This window comes from Gymnoscopelus microlampas (assembly GCF_963454915.1).
Source record: "Gymnoscopelus microlampas genome assembly, chromosome: 12".
In the NCBI taxonomy this organism is placed as follows: Eukaryota; Metazoa; Chordata; class Actinopteri; order Myctophiformes; family Myctophidae; genus Gymnoscopelus; species Gymnoscopelus microlampas.
Genome location: NC_139949.1, coordinates 44,758,825 through 44,778,765, shown reverse-complemented (window position 1 = coordinate 44,778,765; position 19,941 = coordinate 44,758,825). Strand labels below are relative to the sequence as shown.

The 19,941-nt window shown below is 43.6% G+C and overlaps 1 protein-coding gene across 2 annotated transcripts; it reads right to left on the bottom strand.

The window, feature by feature from the left end:
• Positions 1-747: 747 nt before the first annotated feature.
• rbm14a (RNA binding motif protein 14a) lies at positions 748-19,052 on the bottom strand. Of its 2 annotated transcripts, none has more exons than XM_084073217.1 (8): positions 19,010-19,052; positions 17,902-18,084; positions 15,073-15,257; positions 14,344-14,538; positions 13,470-13,579; positions 12,790-13,059; positions 11,391-11,635; positions 748-10,050 (listed from the first exon to the last, which is right to left on the bottom strand). In XM_084073217.1, exons 2-8 carry the CDS (start codon positions 18,057-18,059, stop codon positions 9,522-9,524), a joined length of 1,692 nt encoding a protein of 563 aa, XP_083929343.1. In that variant the 5' UTR covers positions 18,060-18,084; positions 19,010-19,052; the 3' UTR covers positions 748-9,521. The 2 variants fall into 2 exon arrangements, with proteins under 2 accessions (XP_083929343.1, XP_083929344.1); XM_084073218.1 differs by lacking the exon at positions 19,010-19,052 and adding an exon at positions 18,880-19,005.
• Positions 19,053-19,941: the final 889 nt, after the last annotated feature.

Here is a 19,941-nt window from a genome sequence, read left to right as displayed (position 1 = left end):
GATGGTTACCCGAGGAGAAATCTCACTCCCATAATGTCCAATCAGTGAAAGGCGCATGTCTCCATGCATTTTCACACAACACTTCAAGCCTGATTTATACTTAGTTGTGTGCCTGTGTTGCGCTCCGAGAATGAGCTTGTAGATCGGCTATTTTCAGTGTGTGACACAATGCGCAAACTATGTATAAATCAGGCACTACAGTTTCCATCCATGCAGGCTAGGTCCAATCTTCATCATGTGAGCCCCGTGTATGTTCAGTATTGTGTATACTGCATTGACTAGACTCATTCGGTAGCCAAATGTCCATCTGTACACGGTTCATTGTTTTTGAGGGCATGAAACACTTGTCTATGAACAAGTATTGTTGTTAGCAGGGAGTGAAGGTCCATACCTCCTTCAACGACTTCTCATTTACTTTTTTGTACATCAAAGTGATTATTATCAACAATGGGTTTGCATTGTTATAAATTTATTGTTTTTTAATTTCAAAAGCAGAGGTTAATGTTTTTGGAAGAAAATGGAATAAAATGTCATCTGATGCTGAGCTGCGATCATTCTTCTTTGGAGATTTCTCTGTGAAGTGCTTTGAAACAAGGCCATTTGAAATTGAGACTTGTTCAGAAATATGTCTGGGTTTTGATGAAAAAGTTTACCAGCTATCTCAGTTCAACTCTGTTCTGACAAGATAATGAGCATGGCCCCGGTGTTTTTTATTGGCAAACAGCAAAAGATTAAGACAAAGAAAACTATGGTTCAATTGAATGTTTATTGATAATTAAACCTTTCAAAGAACATATGACAAAAATGTAAATTTAAAACAAAAATAAGATAGCTGTTCACTGTCATTCACACAAGTTTTGTGAAATTGGGGGTGGGGGTTGTACGTTGTACCAGCAACCGATCCTGAAGCCAGGTTAGTCAACTGAAATGAGGGCCTACCAGTGTGCTCTTAAGCAAGGCACTTATCCCCCAAAGTGGCCCGAGGGCAAGAATATGGAAACTTAACCCATCTACATGTCCTGTGTCCAGCTCTGGCTTCGAGGGCCTGGTACTTCTGACTTGGCCACCCTAGATGCAGGATGTGCCGTCAACAACCAGCCTGCTTCATTGTGGTGGTATGGCTAAAGAAAGCGGGCCAAAAAGGTGTGGTGTGCGCGCGTGGGGGTATGAACTTGTTTGTATTTAAAAAATAAAAAACAGAAAATATCACATCCTGTGTTAAGATGATTCAAGATACATGGACCTGGCTGCTTGTGTGTATGTGTGTGTGTGTGTGTGTGTGTGTGTGTGTGTGTGTGTGTGTGTGTGTGTGTGTGTGTGTGTGTGTGTGTGTGAGCGCGCACACATTTTATGTATAATTGTTGGATGTGTTCGGGGAGGGGGGGAAGGGGAGTTGGATGTTGAGTGTACGGGGTTACTGTGTGTGGTCTGAGTGTTTACCTTAGTGGGGACACCCCCATCGTCCACAGCAAGTTTTCAGGCCTAACGCTGTTGTGTTCCCCATCCCACGCTACAGGGTTGCGTGTGGCGAGCGTCCAGGGCTTTAGGGCTCAGTTAGGCTCCCTCCCCACTCTAGCTGTAATAATCAGCGAGAGGAAGAAGGTGGCTGGAGCGGCAGCAACAACAAGGCATGCAACTAACAGATTCACATGGAGCAGGAGGAACATCATGTGAGAAAATGGAAGGAATGCCTACATGAAAATATGTTGAGTACACCAATCAAATGATGAATACCTTGTGTAGTGTGTGTGTGAGAGAGAGAAATAGGTGGGGCCGTGTGGAATACAGTTTAGCGTGCACTACTAGAATATGCCATGTTTAGTTTGGTTTGCCTGTGACATGTAGACTACAAAGTGAGTGGAGGGAGTAGCCTATGATGATGACTACTGTAACTGCGTAGAGGATGTCAGTGTTATGATGAGGAGGTGTGTTATGTCTGTTGAGATCGGAGGGGGGAGACAGAGGAGACAAAAGTCAGTCACCAATCCTACTCGCTGCTGTGCACATCAATGGCCCTTGTCTGGCAGACTTCATATACAGTATTTAACAATACTAGCAGTCCCTTTCATATCTCTAGGACAGGTCAACAGCTCTACACCAACTGCTAGCAAATACACTCTTAATGAGTCTCCTATGCCACTACTCTTGCCTTTAGGTCTTACACGTGCCACAGCAGAGGTAAATGCAATTTTCATTTTGTATCAAAACTGGTCGAGAACCTAGTTCAGAGGATGAATTTTTCATCAACTTGTTGGCTCTATTGAAGTAAAAGTTAATTTAGTCCAACCCCCAATACACATTGCAGGGCAGTTTGTAATCTTATACATCACTGGTGCTCAACGTCAGGTGTACAAATGGAACGAAATGGACCGTTACAGGTCCATGTGTTAACTTAGGTTGCCCCTCTACTATACACTTTATGGTATGACCCACATGGGGATATACGCATGCGCAGTGAGCGCTGCGGTTCACATTATGTACATGGAGGGAACTTGTGGTTGTTGTTTGTCCCACTGCCTGTACTATTCAATAAACTGAGCTATAAGGAATAAACGTCGTGTTTATTAAGTTCGAGATCAACATTGGTAGCAGAGGATGGTTTGAAGATGGCTGCAAACTATAGAGTACCGCCGAAGTTTGACGAAGCAAGACCATACGAGTGTTGGAAAAATGAAGTCAACATATGGACGCGAGTTACTGAACTCGATAAAAAGAAGCAGGCGCTTGCTGTGGCGTTGGGGCTCGAAGGAAGAGCCAGGGAAATCGCTATGGAAATACCTGCAGAAGACTTGGACCGTGATAATGGTATGGAGACTTTATTGGCGAAACTGGATGGCGTGTTTCAGCAAGAGGAAAGGGATCGGGCCTACGAAGCGTATTCCCAGTTTGATCGTTTAACAAAGGACAGTTCAGTTTCAATGGCGGACTACATAATTGACTTTGAACAGCGATACAATCGGATGAAAAAGTATAACATGACGCTTCCTGATGCCATATTAGCCTTCAAGCTGTTAGATACAGCCTGTCTCGACGAGAAAAACAGACAGCTTGCACTGACGGCATGTCCTGACCTAAAGTTTTCATCGATGAAGTCGGCACTCAAGCGGATATTTGGAGGGAAAACGCCAGGCTCGTCAAATGGAATACAACTAAACCAGGACGCAGCTTTCTTCACAGAACAACGACAAGGAAAAGGAAGACGGAACACGACGTTCCAAGGTGCTCAACAGAAGTCACCGCTGCCGGGTACTAATCCATTGGATAAGTTCGGTAAGCGATCAAAATGTGCGGTGTGTCAAAGCACATTCCATTGGGCCAAGGACTGCCCCCACAAGAGGAACGAACATGTAAGATTCACTGAAGACGAAAATGTAGATGAAGTCAATATCACGTTGTTGACAAATGACCGCATGTCTGACTCTGAGATTTTCATGACTGAATCCCTGGGATCAGCCATCATAGACACAGCATGCACTCGTACAGTGTGTGGGGAGAAATGGCTTGTCAGCTTTGTTAATGGTCTCAGTAAAGAGCAGGCAAACAAGCTGATGAAGACAGAACATCACAGTTGCAGACCATTTCGTTTTGGAGATGGGAACTTAGTATATTCTACCAGGAAAGTGAAACTACCTGCCAAGATAGGACAAACAAAATGTTACATAGAGACAGAAGTGGTCGAAGTTGATATCCCACTTCTGCTAAGTAAATCATCACTGAAGAGGGCAGGAACTGTTTTAGACATGGAAAATGACAGAGCAGTGATGTTTAAGCAACAGATACCTCTTGAGTTCACTAGCTCAGGACACTACTGTGTAGACATAAGAGATGAAGACAACACAAAGAGGAAAATGAAAGATGACGTGATACTTGCAGCTACAGCTGAAGATGAAGCCCTGACCGTGACAGAAAACATGTCCCCAGGTGAAAAGCGCAAGGTCCTTCTCAAGCTTCACAAACAGTTTGGCCACGCATCAGCAGACAGGCTGCAGAGGTTAATCCAAAGCTCTGGAAATAAAGACAAGGACTGCCTCACCATTTTGCAACAAATAATATATGACTGCGACATATGTCAGAGATACAGCAGAACAAAGCCAAAGCCAGCTGTTGGTCTGCCTCTAGCGTCGGAATACAATGAAACCGTAGCAGTGGACCTGCACGAGTTGGAGCCAGGAGTATGGTATCTACATGTGATTGACCAATTCACACGCTTCAGTGCAGGAAGTATTGTGAAAACCAAAAAGGCCTCTGAAATTGTCAACTCTCTTATCCACACGTGGATTAGTGTTCATGGGCCCCCCCGTATTCTGTACAGCGACAATGGAGGCGAGTTCAATAATGCAGAGTTCAGAGATATGGCGGAGAACTTCAACATCGAGACGAGGACAACAGCAGGATACAGTCCTTGGAGCAATGGGCTGTTGGAAAGACACAATCAGACTCTCACTGACATTCTCTTGAAGGTGAGACGGGAAAATGGATGTGATTGGCACACTGCCCTAGATTGGGCCCTTATGGCCAAAAACAGTATGCACAGTGTCCATGGGTATAGTCCACATCAACTTGTTTTTGGTCAAAATCCTAACCTTCCCTCTGTATTAATTGATAAGCTGCCTGCCCTAGAAGGTACTACAGCAAGTGCAAGGGTAGGGCAACACATATCAGCGTTGCATGCATCTAGGAAGGCTTTCACTGAAGCTGAGTGTTCAGAGAGGATAAGAAGAGCCCTACGTAAGCAGCTCAGACCCACAGATGAAAAATATGAGACAGGAGACAAAGTCTATTACAAACGAGCTGACAGTGCAGAATGGAAGGGGCCGGGTGTAGTTATCGGTCAGGATGGAGCTGTTGTATTTGTAAGACATGGTGGAATCCTTGTTAGAGTGCATCACTTAAGACTTAATAAGGTACACACAAATGTTCAGACTACTGGACAGGGTGAGGTTCTCAATGACACAAATAGTGAAAAAGTTGTTCAGAACAGTGCAGCAGATACTGAACAAGATCAAAACACAGGTGTTGTAAATAGAGCCACAGGTAGCTCATATAGTGGACAAGCCACAGACAACGAACAGGAGAGTGACAGTGAGTCAAGTGCAGGAGCAGGGGTACGTCCTCTAGGGACTCAAAATGATGTGACACGACCTGGATTGGAGCACAATGTCTGTGATGATGACTCTGTTCTTCCTGCAAATGTAAAGTTAAAAACAGGACAGACTGTAACCTTTATGAAAGACGATGACAGTGTTCCATGTAAAGCTGTAGTTCTAAGCAGAGCAGGAAAAGCCACAGGAGTGTACAAAAACTGGTATAATCTGCAGCTTCTTGAGACTGATGGGAGTCATGGTCAACAGGAGGCAGTTGATCTGTCTCGTGTCAATAGTCTCAGCGTTGAATCAGAAGCCAGAGATGCTGATGTGCTAATAACGAAAGACATATCTTTTGATGCAGCTAAACAGGAAGAGATAAAAAACTGGAACAACAATAATGTTTTTGAAGAAGTTGAGGATGCAGGCCAAAAGTGTGTTTCCACTCGATGGGTCTGCAGTCTAAAAGAAACGGAAAATGGTATTGTGCCCAAAGCCAGACTTGTAGCCAGGGGGTTTGAAGAGTTTAATATACAACAGCTACAGAAAGATTCACCAACCTGTGCTTCTGAATCACTACGGTTATTGCTAGCTGTGATTTGTCAAAATCAGTGGAAGGTCCATTCTATGGACATTAAATCTGCATTTTTGCAGGGCATGGAATTGTCAAGGGACATTCATGTTCGCCCACCCCCAGAAGCAGACAGTAAAGGAGTTTTATGGAAACTGAAGAAATGTGTATATGGTCTAGCTGATGCATCACTGTATTGGTATAACAGAGTGAAAGAAATCATGCTAAGCACGGGTGGTAAAGTTTCACAAGTGGATCCTGCAGTGTTTTATTGGCTAGATGAACAGTGCAAAATTACAGGTGTACTTGCATGTCATGTAGATGATTTTCTGTGGGCTGGCTCACAACATTTTGTAACTAATGTAATTTCTCAACTGAGGTCTGCGTTCCATGTGGGACGTGAGGAACATGATAATTTCTGCTATGTGGGAATGGATATTGTCACTGTTAAGGGTGTAATAGAGATGCATCAGCACAGCTATATTGAGAATTTGCAACCCATCCACATGCAACCAGCACGTGCTATGCAAAGGGATTCACCTCTTGGTGAAACAGAAAAGGAGCAGCTTAGATCAAAAATAGGACAGATACTTTGGGTTGCAAAGCAGACCAGACCTGATGTGATGTTTGATGCTTGTATTTTGGCTTCCGTTCTAAAGAATGCTACTGTTCAGTCCATCCATGATACAAATAAGGTAATCCGTAAACTTAAAGCTGAAAAAGTTACTCTGAAGTTTCAACATTTGGGTGATAATGATGCTTTGACCTTGACTGTTTTCAGCGATGCTTCACTGGGAAACTTGCCTGATGGGGGTACACAAGGAGGGACATTGATCACCCTTATGGGGGAGAGGGGGATGTTTTCTCCTCTTTGCTGGCAATCCAAGAGGATCAGACGAGTGGTGCGGAGCACCCTTGCGGGAGAGACTCTTGCCATGTCGGATGGAATAGACAATGCAATATTCCTTGCCACTCTCTTTTCTGAGCTCACTACTGGTTCTGTGGAAATAAATGCTCCCGCATTGGTCTGTGTGACTGACAATCACTCCCTGTACGATGCTCTTAAGTCAACAAAACAGGTCACAGAGAAGAGACTTCGTTTGGACATAAGTGGAATCAAGGAGCTCATTCAGAGCAAGAAAATCAAAAAGGTGCTCTGGTCTGTGACAAAAGCCCAACTCGCTGACTGTCTGACAAAAAAAGGAGCATCACCTCTAGTGCTCTTGAAAGCATTCAGTGAAGGACTTTGGAATCCTGTTTAAATATTTTGTTTTGAAAAAAAAAAAAAAAAAAAAAAAGGGGGGACATACAGATTTTATTGCATTGTATTTTGTTTTGTTGAATTACTTTTGAAATGCACTTTTCTGTAATGCACTTGTTTTATGGGATATCTGAATGTATTTCTTTTTCTTTTAAAGAAAGAAGAGGGAGATTGTTAACTTAGGTTGCCCCTCTACTATACACTTTATGGTATGACCCACATGGGGATATACGCATGCGCAGTGAGCGCTGCGGTTCACATTATGTACATGGAGGGAACTTGTGGTTGTTGTTTGTCCCACTGCCTGTACTATTCAATAAACTGAGCTATAAGGAATAAACGTCGTGTTTATTAAGTTCGAGATCAACACATGTGGTTCCATTTGTACACAGAGTACAATGAACACTGAGGATGTTACAGTGTAGATTGGGGTCCCAGAGATACATATTTGTATCAAATGGGGGTCCTTGAAATGGTTGAGAATCACTTGTCACACATGATGCCTAACTACTGAATTTCAAACTCTTGACAGCAGGGCTTTTATCGAGGGAGGCTTAATAAGCACACACACACGCACAATGGCCACACTGAACATCCTATGAGCAAAGAGGCTATACTGTTCCATTTACACGCAATAGCCAAGACAAGCAGATTGCCCGTTTAAAACAGACCTGTGCAACAACCAGACCACTCCAATTAAACCTACCTTAGATTACTAATCACAAACTCCAGCTCAAAAACTTGTAGGTCACCAAAAGCCATGGAAGATTCAAACACAAAATGATTTTTTAACAAGGATCTACGATGTCTTCATTTTCTTACTGTATATACCAGAAAGCTGTGTTCTATTAAAAACATTCCTTCAGTTAAAGAAATACAATCAACTACTATATTATCAGTCAGGCTCATTAAAAAAAAAACATACACACATTTGCAACCTGGTGTGAGTTATGTCTCAACATTTCGTCAGATTCAAAAACAAGAGATACAAAAACGTTTTCCCTCATCAATTAAGCCAAAAGGTTGTTAACCCACATCAAACACAATTTAGAAAACATAATTATGTTAACATGAGCCCAATGATAGCCTTTAAATCTCAATAACAGTTTATATCTTGAATTCACAAATATGGCTGCAAATAAAATTTAATTTCTTAGGGATGCTTGCTATCGATTACTATACCGATTAATCAAATAATTGCTGTACAACGGTGTCTTATCAAAAATACCAGCAATAGCCCATCTAGCTTGTAGATTTTGTTGAAATTTTGTAAAGAAAATAAACCAAACCTTTTAAAAAAAATTAAACCTTCCACCCAAATTATTAATTTTATATATTCCACTACCCTGGCCAGAAATATAGGGTTACGTGTTTTTGAATTCATTAACTATGCAACCCAAGATCCTTTGTTAGAGGACCAGACATTTTTTTAGCCAATATGCAGGTTATAAAACGGGAAGTAATAACTTGGCTATCAAGGCAGGCAGATAGCATCACTAGCATGTTAGGTGTTCACTGCAGTGACCCAGATGGCCAGAGTCTGTTCACAGGCTTTCACCAGGAATTGCATGCCTTCACAAAACAATCACACAAATGCGATCTACTCGTGAATACATCCACAGGAAGTAGTGCTGATCAAGAATCACAAGTCCTTCACCTTTTCTGTCATTAATAATAATCACTTTAAATTAAAATAAATGGATTCTAGGTCAAGGACTACTCCTGCTCTAGCCAAGACAGATGACAGAAACCAAACACTATGTGGGACATGCTCTTTGGCAGTGACACAGACAACCGGGCCATGCAGCACGTGCACAAATCTGTAGGTTTGTTCACTTATGGTCAGCATTCAGTCTCAGCCTTTAATGGTTGATGGGTTACCTCAATAGTTACAGGAGCATGAAGGCACTCCTCTGGTGATGAACCATGGAAACCTACAAAGACCAGGTGGATACGCTGTATACTGTAGAATCTTAACCACATGAACCCATTCGGCGAAAATAGTAAATCTAAACATGTCGTGTTGTGATGTCGTAGTCAGCCATTATCGGCAAAGAGATTTGGTGATTAAGGAATAAAAGGAGGTGGCCTAGTATAGACCCCGAAGGGACTCAAATTAATTACGTATATAGGGTTTACGTGATTAATTAATTCTGTTCTGCCCATGTTTATCTGCAACAAATTTTACCAATTGGATTGTGAATTTCTGATTGATCCCAGCATAAAAGACTACTGATTGAGAGATCAAGGCCTGGCCCGTCTGGTTGCAAGTACAGAATGTGACCATCTACTAAATGCATGCCATCTCTAACACTAACCGTCCCATGAGTCATTCCCTGAAGCCTCCAGCATCACAAAGGCCCACTGACTCAACAGCCGTTCACCTCTTCACCTACCCAACAACCAACCAAAAGAAGAGCTTGTTAGACTAGCTGGACTAGGCTTTTAGATCATGACAATGCTTTTTCTGCCTCTTTATCTTTAATCTGTCCATTAAGAAAGTACAAATGCGCACACACACACACGCGCGCGCGCACACCCACTCATACACACACATCTGCAACATGGTAAGGGAGGGGGGAGGGGGGGTGAGGACTGGGGGGGACTATCGGTATGGGGGTTCTGGCGTGTGGTGGTAAGGGTATTCGTGGCGCTGGGGCAGGGATTGCCCGTGTGCGGGTGTCTGCTCATACGCTCTGGATGCGGAGTAGCTTCCTGTGGCCCCGTAGGCTCCCGTTGCCGCGTACGCCGATGCGTAGCTCCCCGTGGAGGCGTCGTAGTTCCCCGTGGAGGCGTCGTAGTTCGCCGTGGAGTTATCGTAGGCCCCGGCCGAGCGGTCGTATCCCGCCGACGCGGCGCCGTAGCCCTGCGTCGCAGCGTCGTAGCCCCCCGACGAGCCGTAGGCTCCCGACGAGGCGTAGGACACGGGCGGCGCGTAGGTGGTGGAGTCCGTGTAGGTGCCCGGAGGCGCTGGGGCCGCGTTGGTGGAGTTGTTGTTGCCCGGTGGAGCTGGGGGGGGAGGAGGCGGGGGCGGTGGGGGGTTGGTGTAGGCGTACTGGAGGTATTGGTACTGCTGCTGGTACTGCTGGTAATTCTGGTACTGCTGCATCTGCTGGTAGTACTCCGCGTAACACCTGGAGGAAAGTCAAGGGTTTGTCTACAGTGTGTAAACAACATCTGAAGAGAATTGAGCTCCTGACCCCTGGGTAGTTGAGTATAGTATCATTTTTTGTTATTTAGCAAGCTGCTAGTAGTTGTACACGAAGTGCTTTTCTATTAGTACTGTATTATTAGCTTGTGTGGTAGTCTGTAGTTTCTAGTAGTTTTTGTGTTTTTGTGCTAAAAGCAGTTGGCTATTGGCACCCTGGAGTAGAAGTAGTTTCACCCTGTATAGGCCACTTGATTGCCCTGTGAAGTGTCTGGTTTGACCAGCACAACTCAAGGGTTAAATAGCCAGGTTGAGAGTGTTCTTGTTCAGTGTGTAAACAACATCTGAAGAGAATTGAGCTCCTGACCCCTGGGTAGTTGAGTATAGTATCATTTTCACCCCAAGTTCTCCCACACAACTATCCTTCTCCGTTCTCTACACTGGCACTGGTTTCGGCTATGAGCCTTCCTCAGAGCATGCTCTGAGGAAGGCTCATAGCCGAAACGCGTAAGCGTTCACTTTATTGGTGTGCCAATAAAAAAGTGGAAATGTGAGTAATTTGTCCTCCATTTAATTGACATTTTTGGATGTGCTACCTTTTTGGATTTTTTTTTAAATTCCTTTTTTTGACATGTATACTGACTTTGGGTCTAGCACTCCACTGAGAAAACCCATTGTTGATGCGCAACCTCTTTTTCTTATCTATGTTGAATACACTTATTGTAAGTCACTTTGGATAAAAGCGTCTGCTAAATGACTGTAATGTAATGTAATGTCTACTTATATAAAGAATGGATAGTCTGAGCCATTGGTTCTCAAAGTGGGGTCCGGGGACCCCCAGGGGTCCTTGAGGGGGTTCCAGGGGGTCCCCAGCTAAATGATAGATTAGGCACCAAATGGACCCTTATGGGTCTGTAACTGAGAGTGTACAAATGGAACCAAATGGACCATAACGGGTCCATTTGGTTCCATTTGTACACTCTCAGAGTTAAATTGACAGATTTTACAATATAAATTGCGGTACAAGTGATAGAAATGCCATTTAAATGGGGGTCCGTAGCCTAATGCATGTCAAACTGGGGGGTCCTTGAAATTCAAATGGTTGAGAATCACTGCTAGAGCCGTACAAAATCTTCTCTTATGGGGGTCCCTGGCATATCTTTTGAAATGGGGGTCCGTGGGGCTAATAAGTGTCAATTTGGGGGTCCTTGACATGAAAAAGTTTGAGAACCACTGGTCTGAGCAGAATAACAGCAGGAGAATCAAAACGGTAACTTTTTGCATGGCATCTTCTACAGAGGCCGAGTGGGAGATAACTGTCCGTACCTTGCAATGGGATCTGATGCTTCAGAGGCAGCGGGTGTGGCGGTGGCGGTGGGGGCAGCGGGGTCCTCGGGGCCGCCGGGTGGCGTGGGCAGCAGGGCGCGGCGTTTAGCGCGTATCTGAGGGATGGACCCCGGGACGGGGTCAGGGAGCAGCGGCCCTCTGCTTCCTCGGATTGGGCTGCGGTCGCGGTCGCCTGCCCCTCCTGCCGATCCCACCTTTCTCCCAGCCTGCTGCTCGGCCAGAACCTTCAATTAAAATGCATGATTAGACAGCTGTCGCGGAATAAAAACCTAATACTGTATCTGTGAATGGACATGTTTTGATGACAGTCACTACCCAAAAACTTGTATAAATAAAAACTAGTGCTGTGCCCGTTCTGATCCGGCCGATTGCTGCTTGCAGCGTTGTCGAGAACCGCAGTAATGCTGCTTGCATCAATCGAGAACTGCTCATCTGATCAACTTCACACTGCACCCTTTTTGGGTCCTCAGCAATAAATGATCCAACTGTGAAGTTCCTCAGTTGAACAGTTCTTCAGATATGCTAACTGATTTCAAGATTTTGCTCTTTTCTAAATATCGGTCAAAACATCCCTCGTCTGTCAACATCAGGGTCGGGAGTCGGGACCAAAGATTCCTGTCAACGGTTGGCCTCCAGATAACACCATGTCATACATGAAATATATGCCTGCAGGAAGAGCAGTGTCTAATCAATAATTGGCCTGTCATGGCAAAAATGTAATACTATGTATGTATTGGCATTTTTAAATCCCAGCAGAACTGGCAGTATCATTTTTTCAAGTTTGCGTAGCTCATGGTGGGCCTGACAGCTGAATATCCACTACCTTCAATTTCTATGTTTGCAAATCAAGTAGGTTATAGTTGCTTATCAAAACTACTGCAAAGTATTCCAATTGTTCTTTTGATTTTTTTTTATACGTCTTTCATTTCATTTTTTCTCTTTGTTTTACAAGCGAATTGTCACATTTCAGAACACGTTTGTGCTGCCTTGGTGGAGGTCTGCCCTTTGCAAGCCATAAGACCAATAAATACTTCTGGTTCAGCAGCATTAACCCAATTAAACCTGAGGCCGATTCTAAAAATGGCTTCTAAATACTGATCTAAGTTTTCTGAAAAACTTCAAATATGTATTCAAAAAATACAAAAAATGTATGTTGCTATACTGTAAATAGCAACAGGAACCCCAAAAGGGGTTCCCGTCCTGAAAGGTATAGTTACAAATAGGGGTTCGCGCCCAAAATGGGTTAAGTGAACGTATGTGTGCGCCAATGCATCCAAAAACCACTGTAGCTGAAAACATGCAAGCTTCCATCATCTCAACGTCAAAGTGCTGTTGATGAAAACTGAGCTAAAGACGTTTATATAAAGTGTAAATAAACCTTTTGTCCCTGTTGGAAGAACTTGGCTCTTGCTGCCTCAAACAGGGCTGTGGGGTCTGCCCCGCCTTGATGGTCTGACTCCGGGGTGGGGGCGCATTCCTGGCCCGGGTCCTGGTACACCTGGTCAGCCACAGCACCATACACCTGGCTGGCCAGAGCGCCGTATATGGCCGGGTTAGGCCCTTTGGCCGCAGTGAGGCCCTTCAGCGCAGCGTAGGTGGGGTCAAAGGCTGTGGTGTTGTAGAAGGAGTTGTGAACGCTCTGCTGGACCTGCAGGGACATCGACAGACAGGTAAGAAACAGGCAAGAAAAGAAAGGCATTTTACACAGGAATTGAAAGCTGGAATTTGTTTTTAAAATAGATTCCAAGCTTGTTTCTCTGAAAAAGACATTACAAATTTGTAGATGGTATATAAGAAGGATATCCGTTTTTTAATTGAGTAACAGGTCGACCAGCAGTATGTCGTTATAGAGATGAAAATATAATTTCAAAAAGATTGAAAAATAGTGAATAGTCAATCTACAAGCTCAGATCATCTAATTTCCAATGCCAACATTGTAGTATGGCTAAGTATAAAAACGTGGTTAAGAAAGAAAGATAATTAACAAAACACAAACTGATATTTCATCCAGTTACAGGTCTCCCCACTCTGACTATGGCAACCCCTGATGAAGTATACCTGTATGGGAAGTCCAGCAGCGGCAGCAGCAGCTGCTGCCAGCACGGCCGCCTGGCTCTGGTGATGTTCCAGGGAGGGAGGTGGTCTTGGGAGGAGGCCTTCTCTAGGTCCTGAGAAGAAAACACAGTGGACGGCTTGCATGAATGTGTGGCTTTTTTTATATTAGTCAAAACGATGTAAGAACAATCATTCATCCTTCATTGAATGCAATAATTAATTCACACGGAAATAGAAGTAGGGAACCCCTCCGTGAAGTAAATACCCTTATTTGGACTAGTAACCTCCTGGTAACGTGATGTTTTTTCAACTAATGTGATGACGTTCTGGCAACACAGAAGGGTGGGACCTTTTTCTTATTTCCACACATCAGCTCTACGGTATATTAATAACATAGTTATGTTGAAAAAAAATGAGTGGTATTCATTCCCCTTTGACGTTCTGCCCTACATATATGTGATAACAGTATTTTTTTTGCAAATCATGATATGGTGTATGGGACCAGAGATTAAAACATATAGTTTGATCCCTACTTCTGTGTTCACTGCCGCCTACTGTGGTGGGGTAAAATGGTAAATGGTGCATTTATATAGCGCTTTTATCCAAATCGCTTTACATAGATTGTGCATTACATTCACCCATTCACACACACATTCATACAACAACAGCGGAGGAAACCATGCAAAGCACCAACCTGCTCATCGGGAGCAATTAGGGGTTCAGCGTCTTGCTCAGGGACACTTCGACACTAATTCTGGGGGAGCCCCCCAGCCCGGGATCGAACTGGGAACCTTGTGGTTTCCAGTTCACTCTACCCCTGAGCCACTGCCGCCCCAGCTTTCATTTTATATTATGTATTTCAACGGGGCACACTCACCTCCTCCCATAGCTACTCCCTCAGGAGGGGCCATGCCGGCAGCAATCAGATTGTTGAGGGGCTGGGCCTTGGACAGCTCCACCGACAGCTGACGCCCTTTGAAGACGGTCCCATTTAGCGCTTCGATGGCCTGAACTGCATCCTCCTTTCTCTCCATGTGCACAAACGCATAACCAGCATTGGAACATAATCTGGCTGCAGGATAATAGGGGTGTTAGCTTGACACACAGCTGGTGGACGTTTGCATTTTTAACATTTTTAACACTAGGCAATCACTCTGAGAAAATAGCGATCTACAAGCACATGGTGCGCTGTGAGCTTGTAGATCGTCTATTTTCGGCAAAGAGATGTAATATGGGCTACTTTGGTATTTGTCTATGAAGCGGTTTGTTATAAATGGATAATATTGGTTTACATACATTCTAAAATAATTATAATCAAAATCGTAATCCGGTTTCTAATTTGGTAGTTTACTTGGAACTTAAATCACTGTGCACGCCTATTTCCCAAATACAGCAGCTTAGCAATATGTTAGGTTAGGTGAACAGGCAGGAACATGCAATTATGGTGCAATTATTCTGCTTCATATTCAATTGTGACATCCAAATTTGTGGGCTCGCTAAGGCGAGCACACTACTGTTATCTTTAATCAAAAATGTTTTGTGTTTAATTATCAAGGCTACCTCAAGCTTTCAATCAAAACGTTGAACAGATCACCACAGGACTAACCTTTGACTTTGTCGCAGTCCAAAACTCTCCCAAAGGTCTGGAAGAGGCCGTGCAGGTCGTCAGCTGTGCACGTTGCGCTCAAGTTCCCCACAAAAACCTTGGTGGAGTTGGGTGGACGTGCACGTGACTCCTCCACCACCAGGGGCCTGCCTCTGTACTCCTTCCCATCAAGGTAGCGTATGGCCCTGCCAGAATGACCACACAAACCAACATCTCATCACCTGCAGGAATGGTGTTCAAGACTAACAGGAGCAGCACACACGTCAGGTGTGATTTGTAATTACATACCACGTAGGGATGGGGCGCGTACATGGTTAACCACAAAATCCCTAGGCCTAATACATTTAGGACTGACGCATAGATGCATAGTTTTTTCCTGAATAGAGGAATTATTTATGCCTTTAGAGGCAGAGCAATAGCCTGGTAAACCCTCCCTCCGGAAATCTCATTTCCATTTGATTTCAGGAAGGAGTCTGGCATGAACGCCCATTCTGCAATATTGGGGAGTTTCCAGCGAAATCAGGACCTAACCGCGCCTATCAGCGTCGTCGCTCATCGTTCTGTGATTGACAGCTTACGTTGGCCAATCAGGTGGCGAGTTCGAGTGAGCCCGAATGAAGCCGAGTGCAGCCCGAGTGCCGCCGAAAAAAGAAGAACGGCAGCCATTGTTGTTGTCCGAGTGCCGTCACTTCTTAGTTTCGTTCTTAAAACGGTCTCAAACTTGTTTTTTGAGGCACGGAATTTACTATTAAGATATCGTTTGGATAGAATTTAGTTGTTTAACTTCATATATGTGGTCAATTAATCATGACAGAGCCTATTTAAAAATATAAATTCAGAGAACCGGGAGGGGCGGGCTGTGACACGCATGTATCCGCATAAGGCAACCTATTTTGGGCTGGGCCGTCTCAAAAGTCCCGCTGCGTCATATTAGTGACGGAGCTGGTAAAAATCCACTGCAATTGGCTGAAGGGGAAAAACGATCATTGGCTGAAGGGGTTGTCAGTCAACGGTATTACTCCCGCCCAACTCCAGCCCGCAGCCAATATTGCAGAATGGGCGATCATGCCAGACTCCTTCCTGAAATCAAGTGGAAATGAGATTTCCGGAGGGAGGGTTTACCAGGCTAGCAGAGCAATGGTTTTAGTTTATTTAAAAAGCCAGGCCTTTTAACACTTTCAACCTGGCACCACTATTTTGGGAATGTGCATGTTTTAAAATAAGATCACAGTGCAATGTGATATTGTAGATCAGCTACTTTAGATATTTTTTTTTAAAAGTAATCCAAGTCGAGAATATTGTCGAGTGAAATTCATTGTTTACCTTCCAGTAACTTTATAGTTCAGATAAATATTGTATAGTTACGTTTGTTTTCCTTAGTGCCAGCTAGTAGTAACAAAATGAGACCATCTCCATCATTTTAGAGTAGTACTGGTTGCTTGCTACTAGTATACCCAGAAAGCACAACAATAAGCGTAATAAGTGCTCCCAATTCACAAGACCAATGGACTCTGTTTATGTATACTTGGTGCCCAAGTAAGATGAGCTGTTTTCCCCCCCATCAACAAAACGATAACTAGGATTGTAGACAATCACCTGCCCTTTAAAATGGTGTATGACATTCCACTCCCATCTCGCTCAAATTCACTCTCCTTCCCGCTTGCCATGTTGCAACCCTTCAGGGTGATGAAAGAGCACCGTACACTCTACAGTGTTAAGTACCTTTCTGCCGCCCCATCTCCCATCGCATTGAGAATCACTGCTTTACACAATAACTTACAGTATACTATCATCAAAGTGGGGCCCATGGAACCGCAGGGTTCTTTGGGGGTTCCAGGATGTCCCCAGTGTGAACAACACTTAAGGCCCGTTTTATTCTTCGTCTACAAGCAATAAGCTTGTATAATCTGGCTATCAATTCGACTTTTTTGACAAATCTGCTGGTCAAATGGGCAGTCGCTGGCACAAAATCTTAAAATGGGGGCCCACGGCCAAATATATATCATTTTGTGGGTCCTTGACATGAAAATGTTCGAGATTACTTTTGTTAAGTATGTCAAGCCTGAAGGTTCCTTGACGGGGGGTTGCAGATGGACACTTGTAGATCTGCAACTCTGAGAGTGCAACTGATAACTCTGAGAATGTAACCATATGGACCCGGAACACTCAAGAGTTAAGGTCCTTACACAGCGGGCCGATTTTTTTCATGCGAATAATACGTTTAAAAAAAAAAAAAAAACTTATAAAGTCAATGCAAGCTTACATGGAGCGAAAAAGCGTTTTTTAATTATTCGGAACGAGTCCGAATTTTGCGTATATTCGCCAGTGTGTAACCGCCTTAAGTCTTTGAAATGACACATTTTTAGAACCACTGATGTAAACTTTACCGATTTTTACCCGTCGGCTACCCCCTCTACCTTCAAGGTGATGAAGGCACAAGTGTAAACTTTACAGCCCCTCTCCCTTCAAGGTGAAGACATAAGGGTAAACTTTAAAGCCCCTGTACCTTCAAGGTGATGAAGGCATAAGTGTAAACTTTACAGCCCCTCTCCCTTCAAGGTGAAGACATAAGGGTAAACTTTAAAGCCCCTGTACCTTCAAGGTGATGAAGGCATAAGGGTAAACTTTACAGCCCCTCTACCTTCAAGGTGATGAAGGCACAAGTGTAACCTTTACAGTTGTAAAGTACCCATCAGCTGCCTCTCTCCCTTCACAGTGATGAAGGCTTAAGTGTAAACTTTACAGTCTTAAAGTACCTGTCGGCTGCCCCCTCTCTCTTCACAGTGATGAAGGCATACTGTAAGTGTACATGTTACAGTTTTAAAGTACCTGTCGGCTGCCCCCTCTCCCTTCAAGGTGATGAAGGCATACTGCCGCAGCAGGGAACAGGTGCCGATCTCCCCGTACGGCGCGAACAGCTTGTTGAGCTCCTCGTGAGTCGCATCTAAAGGAAGGTTGCCCACAAACAACTTGACGTTGTCGGCCATCTCTCTCTCCGTCACAACCAGACACCTGGAGGGAAGCAGTCACATGGGTTAGAGCTCCACAGGGATTCACAGAGGACATTTACCATATTCAAAAGCAGTGGGTTCTCAGACATTTTAATTTCAAGGACCCCCATATAACTCTTGAGTGTGTACAAATGGAACCAAATGGACTCATAAGGGTCCATTTTATTCCATTTGTACACTCTCAGAGTTACAGACATGTAAGGGTCCATTTGGTTCCATTTGTACACTCTCAGAGTTACAGACATGTAAGGGTCCATTTGGTTCCATTTGTAGACTCTCAGAGTTACAGACATGTAAGGGTCCATTTGGAACCCCCTCAAGGAACACAGATGGTCCCTGGACCCCACTTTGAGAACCACTGTTCTAAAGTCCACTCGACAATCAACAATACACGTCATTTCCCACCAAGAATACGGGGCAACCATTATATCCAGCAATCGCTCTTCATTCGTATTGTTATTACCACAACAAAATGTCTTCCGAAAACTTCAAAATTATTTTCTTACATCGCTAAAGCTAGGTTTGTTTATTTTTTACGTAAAAATCCAAACGCTAACAAACTTCCAACGTAGGCAAGTTCAGTAGCGTCAGCATGCTAACTACACTGGCTAACTATTATAAGGCTCCCTTCACAGTATCGGTAGCATGCTAACCGGCTAAAGTATGCTAAAGTGGCTCGACGTGCGGGCCATCTTGTATCAACGTCGCAACGATTATGCTAAGCTAACAAAGCTAATGTTAGCTTCTTTCCCCCCTAGCTTTTGGTGAACGCGGTTAATGATATATCAATACGTACACATTAGTAGGAGGTGTTTATATAGCGGTGGTTGCTTTTAAGTTATTTCTACCTGTCCTCCGAACTAAACAAAAAGGCATTTAGCCAACAGACAGCTAGCTAACATTAATGTAATTCAGTCATTTCTTACCAGCGCGGTGTTCCAGCAGTGTTTCAACTAGCCTCACATCCGGTTCCGCCTTCTCCCGAGAGGGGGGGGGGGGGTCATTATGTTATCCTGAGGTACATTTTTGCCTTTCAAAGGATCCCTGGCTAATAACCCTTATTATAACTGCCCCCTATAACAAAAATATTTTATTTCAAATTAAAAACACCATACATATATTTTTTTATTTTAGAAATAGTTCATCTTTTACTCATGATCACCTGATGGGAAAGGTATCTACCTCTCCATCACTTATGTCCTTGCCTCCTTGGTGTCCAAGGTATCCATCTGGTGTAATGTTCCAGTGGTGCCCAAGGTATCCACCATCTGGTGTAATGTTCCTAGTGCCCAAGGTATCCAGAATAGATTTTAAGACTTCACTGATTACATTTAAAACACAAGTCTGAGTCTTACTCAGATATCTTTCAACTTTTTACTCCATATAAGCAAGTATACAGCCTGAGAACCTCAGTACATTATGAGTGGTCCAAAGGTTGAGGACGACCATGTTTTTGCCATAAGGGTTAGGGTCCCCTTTGGAATAACATACCTGAGGAGAATAATAGCAATCAGTGACAACATTTAGGCCAGGGGTCTTCAATGTTATTCTTCTTCAACATAATATGTTTTTGTTTGTTTACACATTATCTTATATAAATAAGCCGGATTCCCTTTAATGTGTATTTTCAGATATTTAGATATTTAACCACTTAAACACTCAACACTTAGTAAACTTGACCTTTGGATCTGCTCCCCACAATGCGTTGCATTGTGAGCTTCTAGATCTGCTATTTTCAAAAGATGTTTACATTTATACATTTAAAAACGTGTGAAACGGGACATTATGCATAATGAGTACTTTCTACTTTTGGTACTTTAAGTACATTTTGATACCAATACTTTTGTACTTTTACTCA